The 23015-nt window shown below is 38.2% G+C and overlaps 1 protein-coding gene across 8 annotated transcripts in view; it reads left to right on the top strand.

Annotated features, from left to right (window-relative positions):
* Positions 1-23015, top strand: part of LOC125771668 (axotactin) — a 53808-nt gene that overhangs the window by 19573 nt on the left and 11220 nt on the right. For all 8 annotated transcript variants that reach the window (XM_049442521.1, XM_049442517.1, XM_049442518.1 and 5 more), the window contains 6 exons: positions 13474-13639; positions 13762-13935; positions 14181-14424; positions 15517-15736; positions 18086-18221; positions 22684-22968. In XM_049442521.1, coding sequence (XP_049298478.1) covers positions 13504-13639; positions 13762-13935; positions 14181-14424; positions 15517-15736; positions 18086-18221; positions 22684-22968 — 1195 coding nt within the window. In that variant the 5' untranslated portion in view covers positions 13474-13503. The remainder of the gene's footprint in view (positions 1-13473; positions 13640-13761; positions 13936-14180; positions 14425-15516; positions 15737-18085; positions 18222-22683; positions 22969-23015) is intronic.

Genomic DNA, 23015 nt, shown 5'->3' with positions numbered 1-23015 from the left:
TAGTGGTTACGTTTAGAAAAAGAATTCTTCTCTCGTGTGTCATTTCTAAGAATAGAAATATAACGATTTATGCAGATGCATAAACTGACATACAATGAACTGCATTCTTTAGCAGGAATGTTTTTCATAATGTTCTACGTAGATCTATACTGGAATGTTCTTATCCAACAACATGGATTTTTTTTACTATGGAATTTCATTAGATTGTAAGAACTTTAGAACACATTGAAATTTTCAAATATTGCGGTTTTTTGCTATATTGGAATAGTATTGGTTTGATTTTCTTTTAGACCCAAAAATTTGTGGACCAACGACACTTGATAAAATCACTTAGCATTTTTAGATGAAATCAATGGAAAAGATTTTATGAGAAAATATCATCACTCAAAAACTGACTATAAAGGTTTTTTAGAAATGTTTCTTAGAAAAAGGTTCTTCAAAACGTAGATGTTCTGAAAACAATGTATAAGGGTCTTTAAAGAAAAAATAGTTAAATTAAGTGTAATTAATAACAGCGATAATAGTCAGTTATTGTAGTAAAATTATGACAAATGCCGACTAGATGAACAAATGTTCAAAGAAAAATATTTTTTACTTAAAATATAGTTTGCAATATTTTTTTGACGGTGGATGTCATAGTTGGCGCATGTCTTGTAATATTAAAACCATCTTTTTGCTTATGGATGCATATGGACTATACTCAGCTACCATACTCTGCTTTGGGCTATTGAAGACCTCGATGTGCAAATGCATCACCGTTACCAAATTCGATCTTACCTGATACGGATAAATACATGTGAAGAAGTGTTCGAATTGTCTGGATTCTTGAAGTAGAAGCGCCACAAAAAAGACGATGAAGTAACAATTAAAGTAACGATTATCTTACTTAGGCGATGTCATGACATCGTACAAATTGCCTAAGATAGCCTACATAACATGTAGGGAATGTTCAGAATTTGCTTTTAGTTACTATAGTTGCTTTTAGTAAGTCATTACTTTAAATATAGTAACCAGAAGCTTCGTTCAGCGGAAAATCAAACATCAGTATTTTGAAATTTCATTCCTCTCTTCTGATAATAGTTAACAAAAATTCAAATTTTGTACTGTTCAAGATTCTTTCTACAAATTAAATCAGTTATTTCTATCAGTTTAACTTCACAATACACCGCATAACGTTGTACCACACAATAACGTTATATATTGAATGAAACCATTCATAATGAATTGAATAGAAAATCTGCATTGGCTTCAAATTTTATGCCACCCACTAATATTACTAGCAACTTTGAAATCGGACCATACCTTCCGTAATGTTATTCAAAAACATGCAAAATACTACATCGGGAAATGTGGCGCCTCCATGGCGGTCACATTCGTTAATATGCATGATTAAGTTTGCGTTAGGATTTACTGACTGAAACCTTTCATTTTCTAAAGCAACATAGGGCACACTTCACAGTAAGGGTCGCACTGTCGAAAAGGGTTCACAGCGGGACGAACTAGATGAAGTTTCGCTCAGTAACCGATAAATCGGGATTTGTAGTAATTAGTGGGACGTGGAAAAGCCCACCCGAAAATTTCCGCCTTTCACCCGGCTTTCGGTTCTCCCCAGGTGACCGCACAAAAAGGATTCACGCCTGAGATGAATCCTTCCGGGAAAATTTATGAAAATGATACCGCAATCCAGGATCGAGTGCGTTTTGCGAATGCGGGCGTTGCAATTCGTTGCCGAGATGGTTACAGGATAATATTTTAGAAATTAGAGCCCATCGCACGGGAAACCGGGAACTGTAATTATGCCCGATTATACCGGGGGCCGACTTACAACCGAAACGAGCATAATTTATTAAATCCACGCACACGAACCAATGACGGGGAGATTATCAATTTTGTTTCGTACGCACTCTCGGTCAGCACGCGGGTCAAAATCGTACCCGGCCATATTTCACCGGATATTTATCGGAATTAATTATTCAACATGTTTGCGATAGATGGAATCCTATATCTCGGTCGGTTTTGCTTTATACTATTGGTTGAATTGTTGATCATCCGAACCGATTCACCGCGGAAATGCATCCAAATGCACAATATGGTGACATGGTGCTGTCGAGCATGCATTTCCAGCAATCTCGTGCTCACCGATGGGTAGGAACGATTGCTGTGAATGTTCCAAAAACGTATAAAGCTTGCCGAAAAAGCTCACTACTTCACTGAACCGATTCAAAACCCCGTCGATAATCATATCAATTAAGCGTAAGTGCTGGTGAATTGTAAACATTTGCAACCGGCAACTTGGAACCAGGATAGGGTTTTTAGTTGTCGGTAAAATAAATTCGTTACCGATACAATATTGAAGTTAATTGTGTAGAAGTGTGTTTAATTATGCAGGTAATTGTGATTAGGTAGGTTTCTTTAAAGGAGGAGGAATATCGATCGATAAGCATGATTGCATAGATTTTGCTCACTTAAGACGCGAAGGTCTATTTGCTATTAATTTGATCGATTAGTTATGATTAATTAATTGATATATTTTTATTTTTATGTGTCAATTGATTGATTTATGTAAAAAATCATATTTTATCACTAGTTTTATTCAATTTTCTTTGCGGTTTTTTATCTTTTTGTTTTGGGTCGATGTTCGCTAAGAGTAATATGTTTTATTTGTTAATATTTATCCTATTTATCGATTATTTAATATCGGTTTTACGGACAATGTTAACCAGGTGGTGTATGTGGTAGCGGCAGCGGTCTTTATACGACAGTAAAGCGTACCAAATCCCATAAGTAACGATTCTCGCAGCTGTGCGCAAGACTCACTGTCCTGGCTGAATACGTGTAAAAAATGTCAAGGAAAAGCACATAAGAAGAAGTTCTACCGGTATATTATTTGTAGTACTATATTGAAGATTGGACAAATTTTCATCAAGTCCTTTCGCTCTCAGTCTGGGTGTCGGTGAACAATTATTTGACATTGCTCTAGCCTTTATCTTTCACAATGATTGACTCGGTAAACGCATTGTATCATTAAATATGTAACTTGTAAACGTTCTCTCGCTCCATATGATTTTCTCTATTTGATAATTCTTGATCAATTAATTTATTGCCATTTAGCTTAGTCGACAGATCTACAAAAAAAGCTAGCTCTACAAAAAAATAATTATTTAACAGAAATTTTAAGTTTTAATTTAAATTATAATCGTTATTCATCTTGCCACGAAAATCATTCACGAAGATCATAGTTTTCAAGTTGAAGTGATAAGTTTGGATCAATTTCTGGATTATTCTTAAATTGAAGTGGAATATGTAAGGAAATTTGGAATATTTCAGCAATACAGTGGAGTACAAAATGGCAATTTTACAAGAGAATAGTAAAGATAAATAGAATAGAAAAGAAGCATTAAACAGAGTAAATATCAGTTAGGTAAAGTTCCAAAAAGTGGAAAGGACTCCAGATCATCCTGGATAAATTCCAGTTCAACTTGAACAGAATCCAGAAATGACAGCATCTAACCCAATTGATGTCAAAAATGCTGCCCATTACTATTAAAATAAATACATAACTCAATTAAACTTTACTAAAGAACTTATATGCCAGATACGTATTATTACTATGAAACCTTCAATGCTGCAGTCCTTATCCTAAATTTATTAGGACTGAACAAAAAACTTATTTCGAACATAACCTTTTAGGAGTACTTTTCTCGCTTAAAATACTTGAAACTTGATAGTTAATCAAGCTATCGGACGATATACCAAGTTCAACTTCCTGTTCATTTCCTTTAACTCCCAAAGTGACCCAAATAAGTACAGCAAATGTCCTTAATCTAAGTTCTATATTCAGGCGGAAATACAGCTGTAAACAATCAGTTACTAAGTTGTGTATAAAGACTGGAAAGTTTTAAACCAATGAGAAGACTAATTACGTGCATTTATCTAGGTACCTTAAGAAACTTTCTTATGAGACAAATCTTTATACAACTAGTTTGCTCTTTGTTAAAATATAACTATGACACCACTTCAAATTGTATAAAAAGTAATAGCAGCTATTCTTCATTTGAAACACGAACGCAATTTTTCACCCTAAACAAACTCTTCTCCATTAAGCTTAACTCCATAAGAACTGTCCTCGTGGAAAATCTTTTAATCAATTTATTACGATCACGTGCACAGGCAGCTTGTGAAAAGTTTCCACTGCTACGCACCAGCTGGCACGGTTGGGGAGCAGATTTTTTACTTCAAAATAGAAATAAAAGCAACATTCCTTCCCGTAAAAGTCACGCAGACAACGTCTTCGTCTGCTTTAGACAGGACATAGCTATTGGTTGGTTTGAAGCACGTGGATAGCAGAAAAAATATCCCGTAATCGAACCATCCTGAGAAGGGAAACGAAAGATCAAGCTCCTGAAATTCATCATTCCTGCTGCCGAAAAGGGTTCATCGTGGGTAGCGCGTTTCGGACGTCTAGGAAGGCTAGGAAAGAAGCCAACAAACCCCCTTCAAACCGAATGGAGGGAATAAATCAATTACAAATATTTATCTTTTCCAACCAACGGAGTTGGCTCGTTCGATTCGTAGCGCTTGAACCATTAAGAAACCAGCGAACAACGGTGTGGGCAAAAAGCTACGCTCAACTACCCTTCGACGGACTGAAGCTGATTTATCTTCCCGTACGAAACAGTACAGCGGGACGGATTTCCAAAACGGAAATCCACACGAACGCAAAAAAAAAACGGGTAAACAAACTAAAACAAAGTAACACATGGGAAAGAAACATACCCGAAACTAGACGAAACAGCAGGATTCACCAGCACTCGAGAAGTTTGGCATGTCCGATCTAGAGAGATATGCTGGTATGTTGAGCTGGCCAGATTTGTGCCTCCATCCATCCTTGCTACAACACAAAGCACGCACTTGTTGTTTGATTGTGTTGAATTGTCGTTATCCACCAGCGGAATATGAAACACAACCACGGTAAAAAAAAGTCTACCAACGAATGAAGAAGAAATAGAACTGTCAAAGTTTAGCCGTGGGACGAACGTCCACATCGTACTACTGGCATGGCAGCACGTGGCTCTTACAGTCAATTAATGCGCTCGCTTTCATGGACAGGATCGGTGTCAGTCGAGCGGAGAGATAAATAGAAATACAATGCAAGACGATGGCATTGTTCTTCCCTGGCATATCGCCGTACGTGATGGGTTTATCGAGTGTGTTGCTTCTGTAAGCTGGTAGCAAGTTTGATTTTGAAGTTCAATATTTGTTCCGTTTTTTTGTCATTATAAAACGAACCAACTAAAAACTGGCATCGTGATTTGACATGTGATAGGATGGATTTTCATTTCCGGAGGAAAATGGTTTCATTCGTTGTCAGTTTTTGCAAAATACGCAGTACGACAAATCGCTAATGGAAGATTATTTTCATATGATTGAACTGGACGTATCCTCTGGTTGTTCTAATTAAAACGTTTTAGCTTGTTTCCAAACTGTTCATTAACGAACGTATTAATTAGCATCACGAACAGTCTCAAATGGAATGTTACCAAGCTGAAAGCAATTAAGTATTGTGAAACATAAAGTAAATTTAAATTTAAATTCTTAAACACACCAGATTAAGAAATCTCTAGTTTAATAAAGTATTATAGAAATAAATGGATTTTTTTTAATTCCCTGGTAAGGAGCACTCCTTCTAACGGAATCAATCTAAATGTTTCGAAATTATTCCTTTCAACGAGCTATATCTCGCATAACGAGCATTTTGGCTTCTAGGGTTTTTTTTTATTTTTGCTGCTCGGTGCCCAAAACATTGAAGAAATTTTGACCTCCAAGGTTCAGAAGTTGTTAATATCGATGCCACCAAAGAATCTGCCGTTTATTGACTTATAAAGTTGATGAAATGTGTATGAAATGCCTTTTGAATGACCATTTTTTAGTGTAGAACGGATTATTTCACACTTTCATACAAATTGTTTTGCAAAAACTTCACATGTTTTTAATAACTTTTTAACATAACAAGTTTTCCGCGTGAAACATTAAACGCTGAACGGTTTAAACTCATTAAAAGCAATTTTACCGTATTTTTAAAATATTATACAATCGGTAAAGTTTTTGTTTATGTAATCTCATTTCAATGAAATGTTGAAAAAATAATTAAAATTTTTTTATCTCATTACCTACCATCAGTTCTTTTTCAAAAATTTATCTTAAAATTGCTTTGATATTTGATAATAATTGTTAGAGATAGAGTGTACCATCCATGTTTCTTGTGTGAATCAATCTGTTTCTCCGAAAATCTGCTTGTCGAAGCCATTGAAAAGTAGATATTTTAATTTTAATAGAATTTTAATACCTTAATTTTCTGGATATTAAAATGTTAAGGACATTCCGATTGGGCACAAACGCGCTCTTATCCCGTCGAAAGCTCGCAATAATTCGTATCACAAATGGCAAACGTTTCAGACGCTTGAGGAGCGTCTGATCGAATTTTATCACTATCCACAAGATCACTTTAAATCAATTTAAATTATCAGTTACGCTAAACTTAACATCACTTTTAGACCAAGATTAACACTAGAACTACCGTACCAGTTAATCAGACTGAAACCCTTCATTTTTCATCCAAAAAATTGCTGGAGTTAAACAATTCTAAAGTAACTAATACGAAGTTTCTGTTTTACTAATTCCTAAAAACGACCTAGTTTTCGAACTTCTGAGTGTATATCCCTCCTCAACAAAGAATTAAGCCGAATAATAAAGTACTTAGCGCTTTTACAACATCTGTAACCACGAACAGTTTGATAGTTCATTCATACGGTTGAAAAAGCTTAGCAAAAATTTAATTCGTAATTATCTATCCCAAATTACCTGCAGAACATGTTAAAAAACTTCTTTGGATTTACTCCAAAGTTTGTTTTGAAATTAACGCCAAACTTTTTAAATTGTCAAATCAAAATATTCAGTAAAGCTTTAATGTATTTTATTAAAGGCCCTCAAATTATTCTCTCTATTTGGTGGGCCATTGAACATATGAGTAATTTAATAGTAAATTTTAATAAATAATTCTAACACAATTAAACATAATACAAACCGATTGTTTCCCCTGACTGTGTTTAAATGCAATATCAGTCTCCAATCTCTCTCTCGTCAATCTTTGGTAGAATGAATATCTATACAATCATTCCTTAACATGAGATTGTCTCACAAAACAACAAGTTTAAATAATACGTTTCATTGCAATAGAAACGTTCATCATCAGCACATGGTAACATCAATAGCCAGTGACAAAGCTCCCTGCTGTACCGTCTGTTATTATGTTCGAATTTATTTCCTATTTCAATGCCTAGACAAGTAAGAGTACCGAAAGCCATCGGAAATGCACTCGAACGTGATGCGACTGGGGTGTGATTTATCGCTCACCGGAGTGTAAATATACGAAATATCATTGCCGGCCAGCCATTTCATGCTTCAAAAGACGTCAGCCAATACTGACGATGGTCTTCGGGCTGTCGGAAAACGGGAATAACCAAAACCCCACTCGCAAGGATGCCACCAAAACGGAGTGCATTAACGTTTGCCGATTGATGCAAAATGTATCCATGTGTCCATCGATACACCGCTACCTTCTGCCCGTTTGCTGGCAACCCGTATTATGATCAACTCGTGTCAACGAAATGTTGAGACTGGGACAGTTCTAGCCGTGCATGAATTTCTATTTAATTTGCCACCTCCGTTTCTCTCAAAACGGTTTCATGGGGCCGGGTCGGAAACATAATCTCATCATCATCATCGCCGGTGTCGTTGCTGGACGTTTTTGCACTGGAGTTGCACTGGTCGGTGTAGGGGCATGCTGGCACTTCACCGTACCCGACAAGACGACATTAGACGTGTCACTTTCCATACTCTCGAACGCCTTGCACCAGTCAATCGACTGTCGAGTTGGCTGCAAGGCTACATAATCACATCATCCAGCATCACCAGTCAGCCAGTGTCAGTGGCGAGTCATTTCAGAAGAATTTAGTTGGACTCACATTTTGCAAACACGTCGCCGCAATGCGGAAAATATGTAAAGAATACGCAAAAGCCAAGGTAGCCATAACTTCTACCATATTTCAACCTTAACCGAAATGCTCACGAAGACTCGACGACCATCCATCCTGCCTCGCCCAGTAACGAACGTGATAGAAACGCATTCTGAATTGCTGGACGCAACAATGTGGGAAATAGAGAAAGAATTCTACCTCAATTCCCTTAACTGGCTTTATTGTGTTTGTGATGTCTTATCCTGCTACCAGAAACGTCCAAGTACCCAGAAACGCTTTCGGACATTCGGGCACTTTTGTCAGCAAAAATCTCGTGCCTTCACTACGTGACACGTAATGGTACCGGAGGGTGATTTTTTTGTTTTCAAAATATGCTACCACTTGCATTCAGTCAGTTCAGACATTTCTCGTTGGCCACAATACATTCAGGCATGAATGAAAAAAAAAATGCGTCCACCCCAACCAGCACAACAAAGGCGTGCAAATATGAACCTGATCGTCGTGTGGTCAGAGCGAACGGAACGTGCCGTCCATGTTCAAATGTTCTGCCCACCCTGACGGACGACGGCTGACAAACTGACTGACCGACGCGTTAGGTTCGGATGCACTCAGGATGCACACTGTTTGCACTCGTTGGAAGTAAACAACCCAACCTTTGGTGTCGTGCGAGAGTGACTTCTGTGGTGCTTCCGCTTTTGCAGGCAACGGATGGTAAACTTCACCCGTGGGACATGCACGTCTGTGTGTGCGGTACTTTTTGGCTGAGATTTACGTTTTACGTGGGATATATTGTATCACTTACAGCGGGCTGTCCCTTTTCCAAGCATCCGCCAGACATTAGTCATAATATAATAATTTTTAAACTATTCAGTCTGGTCTGTTCCTTTCGTCATTTGGGGATGCATTCTTTTGTCGAAGGAGTATAAATTACATTTACATATGTAGAGAGCACAATACCTAAAATGCTTTAGGGCTTTAAATCGCTTTTTTTTTCGTGGAGACAATAGTTAAAAGCACTGAGCAGAATTTTAAATACTAAATAGAGCAGATAGCAACGGATAACCGAAATGTACACAGATACAATTTTTTTCTAGTTGGGTTTGGTTTGTATAATTATTAGCTTCTATAATAGGTATTTCTTTAATTCTTGAGTCTCTTCCAGATCAATTATTGATTTAGTTGCTTGAAGATGAAGCTATTAAATATTTGTTTAAAGAATTAATCTTGCTTATGTATAAATTTGAAGTGACATGCTATCACAAAATTTCTCGGGAAGAATTTTTTTTAAAGTCGTTCAATAATCGAAAACGAATCATTTTGCGTATCCGTACGAAGAGATCGCCTTGAGAATTCTCCTCGATACCTCAATCCTCAATCGACTCGAAGCGGCATCCGCGTAAAGGGTCTTGTTCCATTTTGAGAAAAAAAACAGTCACAGGAAGTTAACTACAGTTAATAAAGTAGTTGTTCAATGGAATTTGTACAATGTTTGGCCTTTTTTAAAAATAAAAGGGATCAGCCTGATCTTCAGTTTTGATCTTTTTTTTGTTTTTTTTTTATTTCGCTATAACCTCTCATACCCCGCTATAATGCGCTGGATAAACGTTGGGTCAGAATTCACTAGCTGAAGCATGTCTTCCGCCATCTTCTTTCCATGAAGGTTTTGGAGAAAGTGTAAGTCGCAGATACACTTGATTCAGTTGCATAAAAATTCATACTAATTGACAGAAAACGTCAAAATCTTACAAAACAATGGAGAACAGTTCGAGCAACAACCTCCTCAATGTATATTTGTGGCAAAAAATCAAAAACCTGTTATTGACACTCCGGATCTGTTGATCAGGTATAACATTAATGCTACGAACGTCTTAATATCGACTTTGAAAGGTGATAATATAGCTCTAATTAATCTCTGGTATCCATTTTTTTCAGTAGCTCCATATACAAGTTTAAAAATAAGCACTTAAACATTTGCCATATTTTTTTGTCATAAAAGTATTTTTGAAAATATTTTTGACATTTACACCGTGAAACTATAATTGTTTTTGTAAAGAAGAAAATTAATATACATTCATGTGAGGTTTGCTTTTTAAATGAACAATATCCGGTACATTTGCCACAAATGTACCGGATATTGTTAAGAATTATTTAGGTAAGAATTATTTTTTTTTAGTGTCTTAAGAACGGCAAGGACGTATTAAGACTTATTTTCGGTTCCACACGACAGGAACGGCTGGAAATCCCTTCCGGATCCGTTCCCCTTAGCAAGTACTGACTATTCGGCTACGTGGTAAAAATAATTCTATTAAGCCAAAAATGGCTAAGCGTGAACTTGGAGGTTGTTAAGAAGAAAGAGTAAGCGAACAAATTCATATAGAGTGTAGAAAAATATACCTATAACAAATTCGAATGATAAAATGATTTTATTATGAACTCGATATAAAACATTTTTTTGCTTAAAGTATTTAGCATTCAAATTGGAAATGTTTGCATTTCTTCAGTAACATCAAAAAAAATTGAAACTTATTTTCCATCTTGTATTTTCGAACAAAAACAAAACTTTATTTTTCCTCAATAAAGTTTTTTTCAATGGACGAAAGAAATGTATACCTTAGATTGTTTTTTACATTCTAAAATGTCCAGCAAAACAGTCAGCTGTGCTGGATGTTTAACATTCGCACGTAAACGCAAAGTTAAGGCTGACCCCGTTCCTTCTTATCTTATCGCTACCAACACGTTCTCACTCCCGTGCCGCAGCCAAATAGCAGAAGCCCCGGTTGCGGTGTTACAGCATCGTAAAAGTTGCTCATTAATGCCTACCACCTTCTGCTGCTGCTCGTGGCATTTGTTTGTGCATAAACAAACTGTGAACCGAAAGCCCTCCCAATGACCGCCGCACGCTAATTAGCAAGCGATTCAAACAGGTTGGTGCAGGGAAAAAAAACTTTCTACAAAACTTTTTACCCGATCTGTAATTCTCCTCTACGGCTCGTTTTACACGTTACGCTGTTGAGTGAGTTGAGTGCTTGTAGTTTTATAATCCTTTACCAGGAACCACAAACCGTGTAGCTTCTGACAAGTTGTCGAAAAACAGTTCTGTTTGTTAAGCTGGCAATTTCTGTTGTTTTCGTGTTTGGTGAGAGATACGTTGAGAGATTAGCAACCGTGTAACAGGGTAAATAGTAAATGCGCTTATTTTAAGTGTAAACGTGATACCTTACGCGACTTCAAGCAATATTTAGGGATGAGATAAACATAAGGGAAAGTTCATCGTAGGAGTTTAATATTAGTGAGTGTAAAATATTGAATTATTTTTAATTTAATCTATTTATTTTTTTTCACCATACCTTTGCTTATTCGGTCACCTTCACGTCCCACTCAACCAAGGCATGCGCTAATTCATTTACTCGTGGCATTATGCAGCAAACAATCGTTGCTCCTCTGTTAATCGGTTCAAAAGTAAATATTAGATTAGAAGAACACTAGAGGTGCAAATTATTCGTTATTTACTGTAGCTGTTTAGTCGCCGAATGGAAAGAAAAGACAAACAATATCAGAACAAAAGACCAACTAACCCACATCCTGCACCGTGAAAATCGATTCCGGGTGCCTTTATTGAAAATGGAAACAATTGAAACGATTTCATGCACGTTCTTTTATGCTTACGGTTCATCATTATTTAAATTTCCTTTTTCTTACACGGCGTGTAAATTATCACCACCGTGCACGATGGCGTGATCGTTCGCTACGTCATCCTTATCCTGTTTAATCTTTTTCCCACACACTTACTCATACCCACTCGAGAGTAATGAGCTTTCCTAATAACTGAAGTGGCCTGGCTATGCTTTTTACACGCAGCCCGGCATCCTTCGGAACGGTGGGAATGGGAAGATTTATGAGATTTTCCACAAACACACCGTGGTATCGTTTCGATGTTATGACGTGTTCTACACGATCGTAACGATAGATGAGCGCTGAATGTGGATACAGCTGTGTATGTATGTGTACCTGTGTGTATTAAAAAGCTTCCTCTCTTCCGTGGGAAGAAAATGTCCCAAGGGAAACATTGCTGAATGGTGAGCAAATTGGTATTACATTAACATGACATCAGGTACTGGGCGTCTCCATCAATTGGGGTTTCTTTCTTCCAAAGAAAAATGATCCTTATTGGAGATAATTTTAAGCCACGCGTGTTTTGTTGGTGTTTTTGTAGATTTCGTACCGTATCGTAGGATGATACTAAATTAGGCAATTTACGATGGTAATCATAATCTTACCACCGTCAAATGCTATACTAACGAAACGAAAACAATGGAACAATATTTTACCTTGGTTAAATTTGATTTAACTTTAATAAAAATTTATTTTTGATTTTTTTTGCAATAAATAAATGAAGTAGATGAATTATTTTATCCAGAACAAGATTAATCCGAAAGAGAATATAAAACATTGAATATTTTTAGATAAAATTATGTAAGCTAGGAAAAATTAACGTTAATTTTGTTGTAATACATTTTGGAATTATTACATCACCAGTGTATAAACATCTACTGAAAGGCTATTTACATAGAATTAAGACAAAAACACATAAAACTAAATAGAAATATCCATATAAAAAAATAGTTATACGAAATTTAACTTCGTTCATCTGATGGTTTAATGGAAAAAATTACCAGACATTAAAAAAAATATTGAAGAACTTGTGAAAATTATTAGACAACTCTAATAATCAATTCTTGAAAGGAATTTATTTTTTTTTGATTTTCGAATAAATCAATAAGTAAATGAAATAATCTTTTTTCAATAAATACCGAACAGTTTTGCGGCATAGACCAATCATCGAAATTACATGAAATAAAAAAACCGTATTTGTTTGCGTAAAACTAATAAAACGTAAAAAAAATATGTTTCAAAACTTTGTAGAAACTGAGAGAACATGCAACCAAATAGTTTTGTTAAAAACAGTATTAAGATTCATTTTTCTGCTTGTTTATATAATTATTCATATGTCCTGGTCGATACGATAGCATTGAAAATATAATTAATTTAAATAACGTTATAAATAAGTAACGAACATGATTATCAAAGACAGAAATAAAAAAAAACTTCTTATCAACAGAATTTCAAATACAATTTCGAACTTCTTTTAGGACAATACACATACACACATCGCGTGAGAATGTGCGTGTAAGATAATAAAAAAATCCAACATTATATTTCCATCCAGACACACTATAAATATACGTCAGAAGCTCCAAGCTCCACCATCGGCATCATTATTTATACCCAAAAACGACCTTCCCTGAAACTGGTGTTGTTCCATCAGCTATAACCATAATTTGTACCGGGAAAATTTTCTTTTCTTCTGTGCGCTTTTTTTTCTCTCCTTCCTCACAGTCTCATGTTTTCCATTGCTATTTCTATTTCTCAACCACAGAAAGCATCAACAGCTTGCACGGGTAAAATAATGACCTATCATGCCGCATCAGTATTGCTTACAATTTACCTCACCTTCACCGTCTGCCCGTACGACCGGTTCGGGATCGGACCGTGCGTCCTTGCCATACCGACCAATGCGGAACCCCCGAAGGAAATAGTCTACCGTAAGTGTACGAGTCTGCTGATGGTTCTATTGTAGGGTTTTGGTTCCCCGTGCTTCGGAAGTCTGAAGATGATATATTTTCTTTTCTCTCTTGCCTCTTCCAATCCACCTCCCTTTCGGCAGCTAAATGTACCGGACCGGGTGAACCGGGTCAGTGCCAAACGTTTGACTATCGGTATCGCTTCGAGCAGACGATCAACAACTGTACGCAGTTCATCTGGGGTGGATGCGGTGGCAATCTGCAGAACAATTTCGAAACGTACGAACAGTGCATGCAGCAGTGTGCTAATGAAACACGTGAGTCAAACGATGTACCGTGGATTAGATGCCTCGGCCGGACGGAAACCCCATTCCCGTTGAGTGTCGAAAGTATTCGGCTTACTTCAAAGCTACGCTTTAACCACAATCGAAGCAAACTGATAAGCCGAAACGAAATGTGCAAAACTGGCAGTACTAACGTACAAGACCGTTTTCGCATCATTTGATCGATTCTAAGCGGGAAGATTCTAATCGAACGTTCCTTTCTTGCATTCTGCCAACAGAGACGCCCCAACCACCGGTTCCACTGACGACCACCGTCGATCCCTACTCGTCGAGCGTTCGGACACAAACACAGGAAGCATGGTCACTGCACTCGTCCAGCAGTACGCTCGCTCCGGTACCGGATGAGTTGCGCGGTTCGGAGCTAACGTTCAAGGAGACGGGTTACGAGAAAACGTTCATGTTTGCCAAAAACAACACCTTCATACAGATGGATGGAGAAACTATACAGACGTTTCAGCTCAGGTAAGGCATTACGAAATGACTCTACCAGTGCCGGGGTTTTTGGTCTACAAGATACCTCCCCGGCTCAGCGGGGATTACTTTATTGAGTGTTTGGAATTGTGTGAGATGAAAGTGGTACGATTTCATTGGCCCGAAGTGTTTGGTGCAATAATGGTGGAATATTGGGAAAAATGCCACCATTAGGAAAATAAACTACCAAACAAATCTTGAGTTGAGACGGTATTAAATATGTTGCTAATGAAGCTCAAATAAATGAGTTCAATGTTAATGTTTTGTTACGAATATTGAATACCTTCAGGGGACAATAATTCCTACTGTTGGAATAGTATAGGATTTTCTATTAATAACGCCTAAATTTATGCAATTTACTATTTTTTATTATAACGATTATTTCTATAAATTCATAAGTTATTCATTTATTAAAATTAAAATAAAATTATCAAATAAAATTATTTAATTTTTTTTCCAAAATGTATAATCTTAGTGTTTATTTACGCGTCTGTCGAATCTCGAAATAATTTACTCGTAATTATTTCGGCATTCGAAATTTAGGGCGTCTTTTTGATAGGGAACATAAACAAATATTAAAGCAATATCTTTAACAGCGTGTCACGGAGACTATCTATACCATAGGTGACTTAAGAAATATTTTTAATTTTTTTAAACTTCCATCATTATTTAATAATTTGCAACTTTGAATGTTCTTGCCAATGTATTCACTTCAAAATTATGAAACGATTCTTCATCCAATAGAAGCATCTGTTACGTGTATGCAAATTACTTTCACCGTATCTATCAAGCTTACTATTACTAGAAGATGTAAAAAAATCAACAGGATGAACCATTAGAAGCCGTCACATGGTTTGACGGAAAAACATCATCCCTACTTGTGCCTGTTCCTGACATTACTTGGCTAAGCATTTGCACTCAATCTTCTGGTATCAGAAAATCACAAAGAAAAAAAAACCGAACGATCAAGTAACACAAAGAGGCTATAGGGAAAATCCTTTCCACCTAGTCTTCAGCATTTCCATACCCATCGTGTACATTTATGGTGCTTAATTAATTTTTCCCTTCCTTCCCATGATGTAGACTCTGTCGTGAGATATCGTTCCAGTTTCGGACGCGATTACCACATGGGCTGCTCGTGTATCACAACGTCAAGACGCCCGCCGGTGTAAAGCTCGATCCGTACGCGCTGTACGTTATTGTAGAGAAAGGCCAGCTCAAAGTGGTGCACGTGTTCGGAAACCATTCGACCAGCGTCACCGTCGGCGAGGGTCTTAACCGGGACGAGTGGCACAGTGTTATGGTAAGAATCATTTGTTGAAGAAGAATGTGCAACATATCCAGCGATGATTTCCCCCAAAAATATAACTACAAACCTATCGTGTAACTGCTTCATCATCATCATCATCCACATCGTGGGATCTAAAAGAAGCGAAGCGAAATAAATTTGAAGCACAATGGTCCGAATTCAGTCATTGATCCTTTCTCCAACTAGCACAACAGTGAACAGCTTTCCGGAAGTAGGTTCAAGTTCAACAAGAGTGAGGATGTTGTCCTAACAGATCCCTGTCTAATCTCTGCCAAAATGGCTCACTTTCGGCTGAGTTCCTGGTAAAACAGGTTGTTTTTTTCGGGGCCTTGTCAAAAATTTAGCAACTAACGTATATCTAGAGTGGTGGACAACAGCGCATAGAGTCCTTCGGAAGTAAATTCGATATGCTCCGTTTCCGACTAGGATGCGTACCAGTATTATGCAGTGTTTTCCCCTCCTGTGAGCAGCTACTCGTCTTGCCCGGCAACAAAACGATAGAATATCCATCATGTAGGATTCAGTGGGATCATACTGTGTGAGAGTAAAATGTGTAATTTGTACCACACAAACACATACCCTATCAGATTCATCATCAGCAGGTAGATCACTAACGAGGTTGAATTGAGGTACAAGAAGGATGTGAGTAATAATTTCCCAGTGAAGTGTATTTCCACATCGGAGGGAAATGTGTGCTTTTATTTGGACTTTTATCACACAGCTCGATTGCTGTTAAATACTCTTGAATAATTTTCACAGAAAATAGCATTAGTAGCAGGACTGACTATCCTCAAGGAAAGCCAATAACGGCAGGACAAGCCCTCTTGAGATTGTAATGCCACAAAAGACGAAGAAGTTAAGCAATCACCACAATCTTCCCTGCTTCAAATCATGCAATTTAAAATACTCAACCGGCAAACACCTGCAAGATATTTGATACACCCATACATCGGGGCCAAAGTTTGCCTAGTGCCACCGAACTCGAAGGTCGAACTTCCTCGAAAAACCGCACTGACACTGAAAGGTGATAATTAAATTCCAGTTTTAGTGGCAGCCTGTCATCCAGGAACGGTTTCCACGTTTGGATTTTGTGCGTCCGTATACATTGTGACAAAACCACACTTTTCAAGCAACATCTAAAGTACGTATCCGGCAGCATCCCGTGGGATGGTGTACGGCTGTACGAAAAAAGACAGGGAAGTATGCTTTGAAGGTGATGAGAAAAAAATACATCTCCAGACATATCATACTGCTCCTGTGCCCTCTCGTACCGTGTCCTTATGCGGGACGGTATGGTTTTGTGTGTTTCTTTTTTGTTTGTTTGCTTCAATCTAAAAGGCATCGCCTTATCATCCCATCCATCACGAAGGCGGGAAAGTTGTTTTGCTGTTGTACCAGTCTACCCATTATGCTTTGCACTGATACACCTACAAGCGGGTGGAACCGATTCCGGGAAGGATTTGCCCGTACGCGGAACGCATCCTTTCAGTCTCACTTGAGACAGACGCTTTATTGAAACAAGCGTACAAGAGCGACTCCATGCTGATGTGTTTGGTGAAATATTGAAAGGTACAGAAATTGAATACGCATAGCGAGGAAAGCACACACCGGTAAAACATTAGCTTGTTACCACGCATAGAAGTTAGAACGGTAAAAAAAAACAGCATAACCTGTAACATCCTTGAACTTGTGAAGTGACTTTCCCTTTACCGTACACTCTCTAACCAGTCTAAGTTGCACCGTACCATGGTGAATGTAAGACGAAAACGCACGGTAAAATATAATGAAGCGCTATTCATGGGTTTTCTAAAGAGGTAATTTTGTCATTTAAATTACACAGCCAAAGGCATTTTGCGATACAGAGTTTGCATACTTTGTATGCTTCGTTCGGAAACTCGCCGCAAAGTCCGAACAAAATGTTCCTATTTTGTTGGCAAATTATTTATTGAGTTATTAAGTTACTCCCCAACGTGTCACAATATTCTATCGATTATTTATAATTAAAGAATCGTTAAAGATTTTCACAATGTCCCATTCACCACACGATGTTCATGATATTTGAGCATGCTTTACGCCTTTCTCGACGTATATCAACTCCAACAAGAAAATAAAATCCCTATCCCCGATCGTCGAGACTAATGACATCATAATGATAAACGCACGCTGTTTCCTGTAAATTTCTCTCCCGAAAAAACACCTCAATCAAATCAGCATCATCGGCATCCAAACATCCGGTACACTCCATCCAGTAGTGTTAGCCCGTAATTAGTCTCGCGCTTTCGCCATCTTGCCATCAAATCTTTTTTTTTCTCTCTCTCTACCCTCAACTTTTCCTTTACACAGGTACGTATCGATGTGCACGGTGCCCGGCTGATAGCTCGTGTCGACAACAACAAGGAGGAGGTGTACCTAAAGGGATTAAATCACGAAACCAATTACGGCGTATCCATCAATCTGATGTCGGTTGTGCTGGTTGGTGGTGAGTAGTGCACGTTATGATTTGCCGTTCCTTCAAAGTCACTCGAAATAACTGCGTCACATCAGAACTGTCTTCTTGTACGGGGTAAACCAACCCGGCTTCGGTTGATACTGACAGGTTTCCAAAAACCGCGAAACCGATCGTTAAGGAAAATCGTTAAGCTGGAAGTTTCATTTTTCCACCGCATACCTCATGACAGGCCATCAGGGGTACTTTGACGGACGTACCACACGACACATGAGTTTGAGCATTATTTGCTCAACTGAAGGAAGCGTTCGTTAAAGTACAGACACACTCATACGAACACATTTACATATGATTTTTACTAGAAGAAAACCACACATCGGAACCTTCAAATGAACTGATTGGTGTGGGTTAAGTAATTATTTCAAGCGAAATAAGACCGTCCTCGGTTGATGCTAATGCATGTCAAGTGTGCCAATTCCTGTTATGCGTAGGAAGATTTGTGAAACGACTGATAAAAGCAACAAGAAGCTTTCAAGGGCTTAAACCCCCGAAAGAGAAAAGACTCTGGAAACTGTTGCTTATTCAGATGGATTTCTTTTCGTAAAAAATAATGCATGACCTTCAGTGATGATCGATATATGTATAAAACAGGTTTTTTTGCCGGGTTTCACGAGTTGGGGCGTTAAAAACTAGTATCCAATATGTGTAAAAAAACGCCTAAAGCTATGCTCATTGCATAGCAGATAACCTTTGCTGACATTGGAGTCAATCATACCTTTCACTAGTTTATCTCTGACACAGTGTTTCAGTGCGACAAATCTGATTAAATTGCACTTAAATCACCTTTAATTTAATTTGTAAATTAAGTGTTTAATTAGGGTAAATTAGCAGTCATTAATTTACCCATTTATCAAGTTTGACGTATTGATGAATGAGTAATTTATTTTATGTTAATTTGACTTACTGTTTAATTTATTCGTTTATTATGGTAAACTATTTCACCAGGGCAAAAATAAGTATTTTTAACAGTTTGAAGTCATTTTAAAGGCAAACGCACCACACAGTTTTTAACTAAGTCTTTGCGGCCTTTTGCTCTAACTCACGCACTTCCTCTACAACTCCGGGCGAATGGCACAGCTTGCCGAAGAAAACAGCTCAACCGAAGAAATTAGTAGATCGATGCCCGGCTGGGGTTAGCTTATTTCTTTCTGATTAGATCGTTTTCCTTAACATAACAGTTTCGATCAACTTCTTGGCAAATGTGAAAGTAAAGCATTTTTCTAGTAGGTCTCACCACATGTCTTGGTCTTGTCACCTATATTTTGTAAATGTTAACAACCTTTCTACGCCAATACAATCGTTCAACATAAAAATAGATCAAAAGGTTGGAGTATAATATTTAACATCATACAACATGGTATAAATTGATGGCCCGAATTTGTTAGTTTATTTGACAGGTACCGTCTTAAACTTTTTAGCTTAAAATATGATCGACCTCATTGCTGTCAGTTTGGATGTAAGAAATTATGATCTTAAAAAAAGACTGAAAAAAGAAAAATTGTAGTACTTTCCCCAATGTTACAAAACAGGAATTCGATTTGTTCATGAGAACCTGAGAAATTGTTAATTACTCGTCTCTAAACTAAACGTCCCTAATCTAAACGGGCCTAACAGCCGGTAAATCACAAAAAGTGAACAAAAGCTTGCTATTGCATACATTCAGGCTTTTTGTACTTTCCCACAGCAAATCTACATTTCGTCGACTATAAACCCAGAAGAATAGCAAAAGCTAATGTTTAAATTTAGCTGAATAAACATACAATCGAAGCTGAACTGAAACAATAGTTCTTTCTCCAAAGTTTTATCTTTCAATTAAATTCCTGCGCATTGAGAAATGCAATAGCTACAAGCACTACTTTAAGCATAGTTGTACTATTGATTTTGGCCTTTGAAAACTTTGTTTTATTCAATGAACCGAAACCAAAACATCCTGTTACCACTGTTGCTGGAAACTTGTAAAAGAATACTTACACAAACTTTCCCAACAACAATTGATACAATGCAAATGAACTAACCACATCTAGCCACTGTCTCGGTTGGGAAACTTGCTCCATGGCACTTTTTAACACCACTCATCAACCCGGTGAGTGAAGATTTATGTTTCACCTCCCAAAAACAATACCAATTGAACCCATCGACAATCGCCTTTTCAATGAAATGGCCCCCCAGTTTGAACGCTGCACGATGAGGCTTAGAATGGCCGAAACTGTTACTTATTGTTTATGGCTTCCGACTTCTCACCTCATACAGCTTCCACCACCTGCCGTTTTGCTATATTCCCACCGTACGCAAAGCAGCGTAAGCGTAACTGCAAAAGCAGGACTAACTTTTCGATCTGTACCCCCACATGTGTCCATTAAAATTAATTTTCTCAACCATATCTCCCCCTTGCTGAACTGACTGGAGGAAACTTTCTCAAGAGATTAGAATAAACTTCGGTCGTACCAATAAAAACGTCACCAGACGTAGATTTCGTACACTATCTCGCTAGCCACATACCTGCTTTAACTTGGTCGAGAGAGAAAGAGTTGGTACCCATTGGATGTGGATCTTCCGCTTCCTTATTCCTGGCACTTCAGCATTATCAAGTTGACCTCACCGTAAGGGGAAATGCACCGAGCACGTACAATCACTGGCACAAACACAACACACAACCCGTTGTTCAATATTGTGTTTGGAGACGATTAATTCAAATCATCACTTTGGTCACGATTTGTACACGGGCACGACGGATGGTCAGTAGATGGCATTAGTTTAGCTAGCTATGCTAGCGGTAAACCTCTGGGAAAACTTTCGAGCTAGTTCTGCATTCTGTCCAGTCTTTTCGTGGTAGCCAAAACTTTATGTTGAAGTCCGTGAAGTCAGGTTATTTGCCTGATTGCAAGCAATGCGGGAGCTTTGTCACGTTCAACTCTTAGCGTGGACGGAAAGTTTTCCACGATGAAGAATCTATTGGAAGTCTCTTTATTACCTAGAGTACATTAGTTACCTTTGTACTTTAAAGTTAAAGAACATGGTATCTGAATTTGAAGAAATTACATACTTTAAGGCTAATTTGTCCTCGATACGCCCAAAGTTATACAATTTGCATGTCAAAATCAAACTAATTTCATGATAACAAGCCTATTCCATTGGATGCACTAGAAAACATTGTTATCGTTGAACCGGAAACAACGATTATCAAAGCATTAATTTAAGACAACCAAGTTCCAGTCTTAAAGCACAGAACGATATCCATTTCCTTTTGCTCGTGAGAGAAAAACAAAACCCATCTAGAACGCCCAGTTCCAGTTCCGAAAAGCCTGCTAGCATGCTCGACAACCTTCAACGGCTCATCCATCTCCGCAAAGAAAGCTTCCGCTTGTTCTCATTGTTGTCCTTCGTCGCCAATCGGATAAGCCTATCCCAAAAACTAAGAGTCCCTGTTTTTCGTTTAGGCAAAAGGCCAACGCGCGGGATTGTACATTTTCTGGCCCCTTCCTCTTTGCCAGTTCCAGACAAACTCCACCGTTTGATACGATATGGCACCGGAAAGACGCAAAAAGATGGAAAGAGTTTCCCGGAGAAAAGCCTTTAGTCCTTAATCTTCGATAAGATTGATGGTGACGGTTATGTTGTGTTACGGCGGTTTCGGGAGCTGGATGGTAAATCGGTAAAAGGCTACATCGGCGTAGGTTTCTTCGGCAAAAACTTTCGTCGACCAATGTCGACCGAGCAAAAAGCACTGATACGAGCTTCCACGTGCGCCCAACGATAAATGAGTGTGATTAGGGCTGGCAAGTGTGGAGGTCTTATAACGTTTTACGGGAGGCATGAAATACATGCCGGCTTTCCAACTTCTCTACACCGACACCTTCCCGGGCTGATGGTGATGATGATGATGAGGGCTTCCATCCACGAAGCACTCTGAACTGAGCAACGCTAGGAACGAAAGAACGTTCTCGGGCCAGTACAAATGATTTGTGGCTTGTGTAATGATGTGTTTAGTGTGTGCGCGCCCGTGTGTGAATGGTGAAAGTACTACTCGTGTTGTGGAGAAATTGGCTTATTTCTTTCGACGTTTCCGGTTCGGTCGGTAAGCAACCGATTTGTCAATCGGTGTTTCGATTTTAATGCGTGGTTGCTTTTGGTACGCACGCAAGGAACTTTACCATATGATAATAAACACACGCGCAGTGAGATCGAGTGTTGGCATTTTAAACGCGAAATGGTAAGGTCGATAAAATATCTTAAATTGGTTAATGGTTTGAATAGTAGATATGAATTCCACGTTCTTAAGATTAAATGTTTCTAGTTCTAAAACTATTCACTTACTTCCAGTCCATACATCAAATATCACTCTCGGAAGTTACTACTTAATTAACTCGCAGCTGTCAGTGATAAGAGTTACAAGTGACCTATCTTTTGCTATATTCCCCCCCGTATTTATCCTCAGGACTCAGCTCGGAAGAAAAACTGCACGGTGTGAAATATATAATTGAGTCATTTGTCGGCTGCATACGAAACGTAGTGCTGAGCTCGGGCAAGGCAGCCTCGGACCTACTCCCGATAACGCCACTCATCGCGACCAAGCACGAAAACGTGAAGGAAGGCTGCCGGAACAAATGCCACTCGCGGCAGAATCTCTGCTTTACCGGTTCGCGATGCATTAATCACTATTATGACATATCGTGCGATTGTTTCGGCACTAGATACGAGGGTGAACACTGTGACATCTACAGTAAGTATCTCCGTTGTGTTCCGTGCCCTAAAGGACCAGTTTTCTAA

Source organism: Anopheles funestus, chromosome 3RL (genome assembly GCF_943734845.2).
Source record: "Anopheles funestus chromosome 3RL, idAnoFuneDA-416_04, whole genome shotgun sequence".
NCBI classification, from domain to species: domain Eukaryota; kingdom Metazoa; phylum Arthropoda; class Insecta; order Diptera; family Culicidae; genus Anopheles; species Anopheles funestus.
Note: the sequence above shows the minus strand (reverse complement) of the source record. Positions and strands in the feature narration are given on the sequence as shown.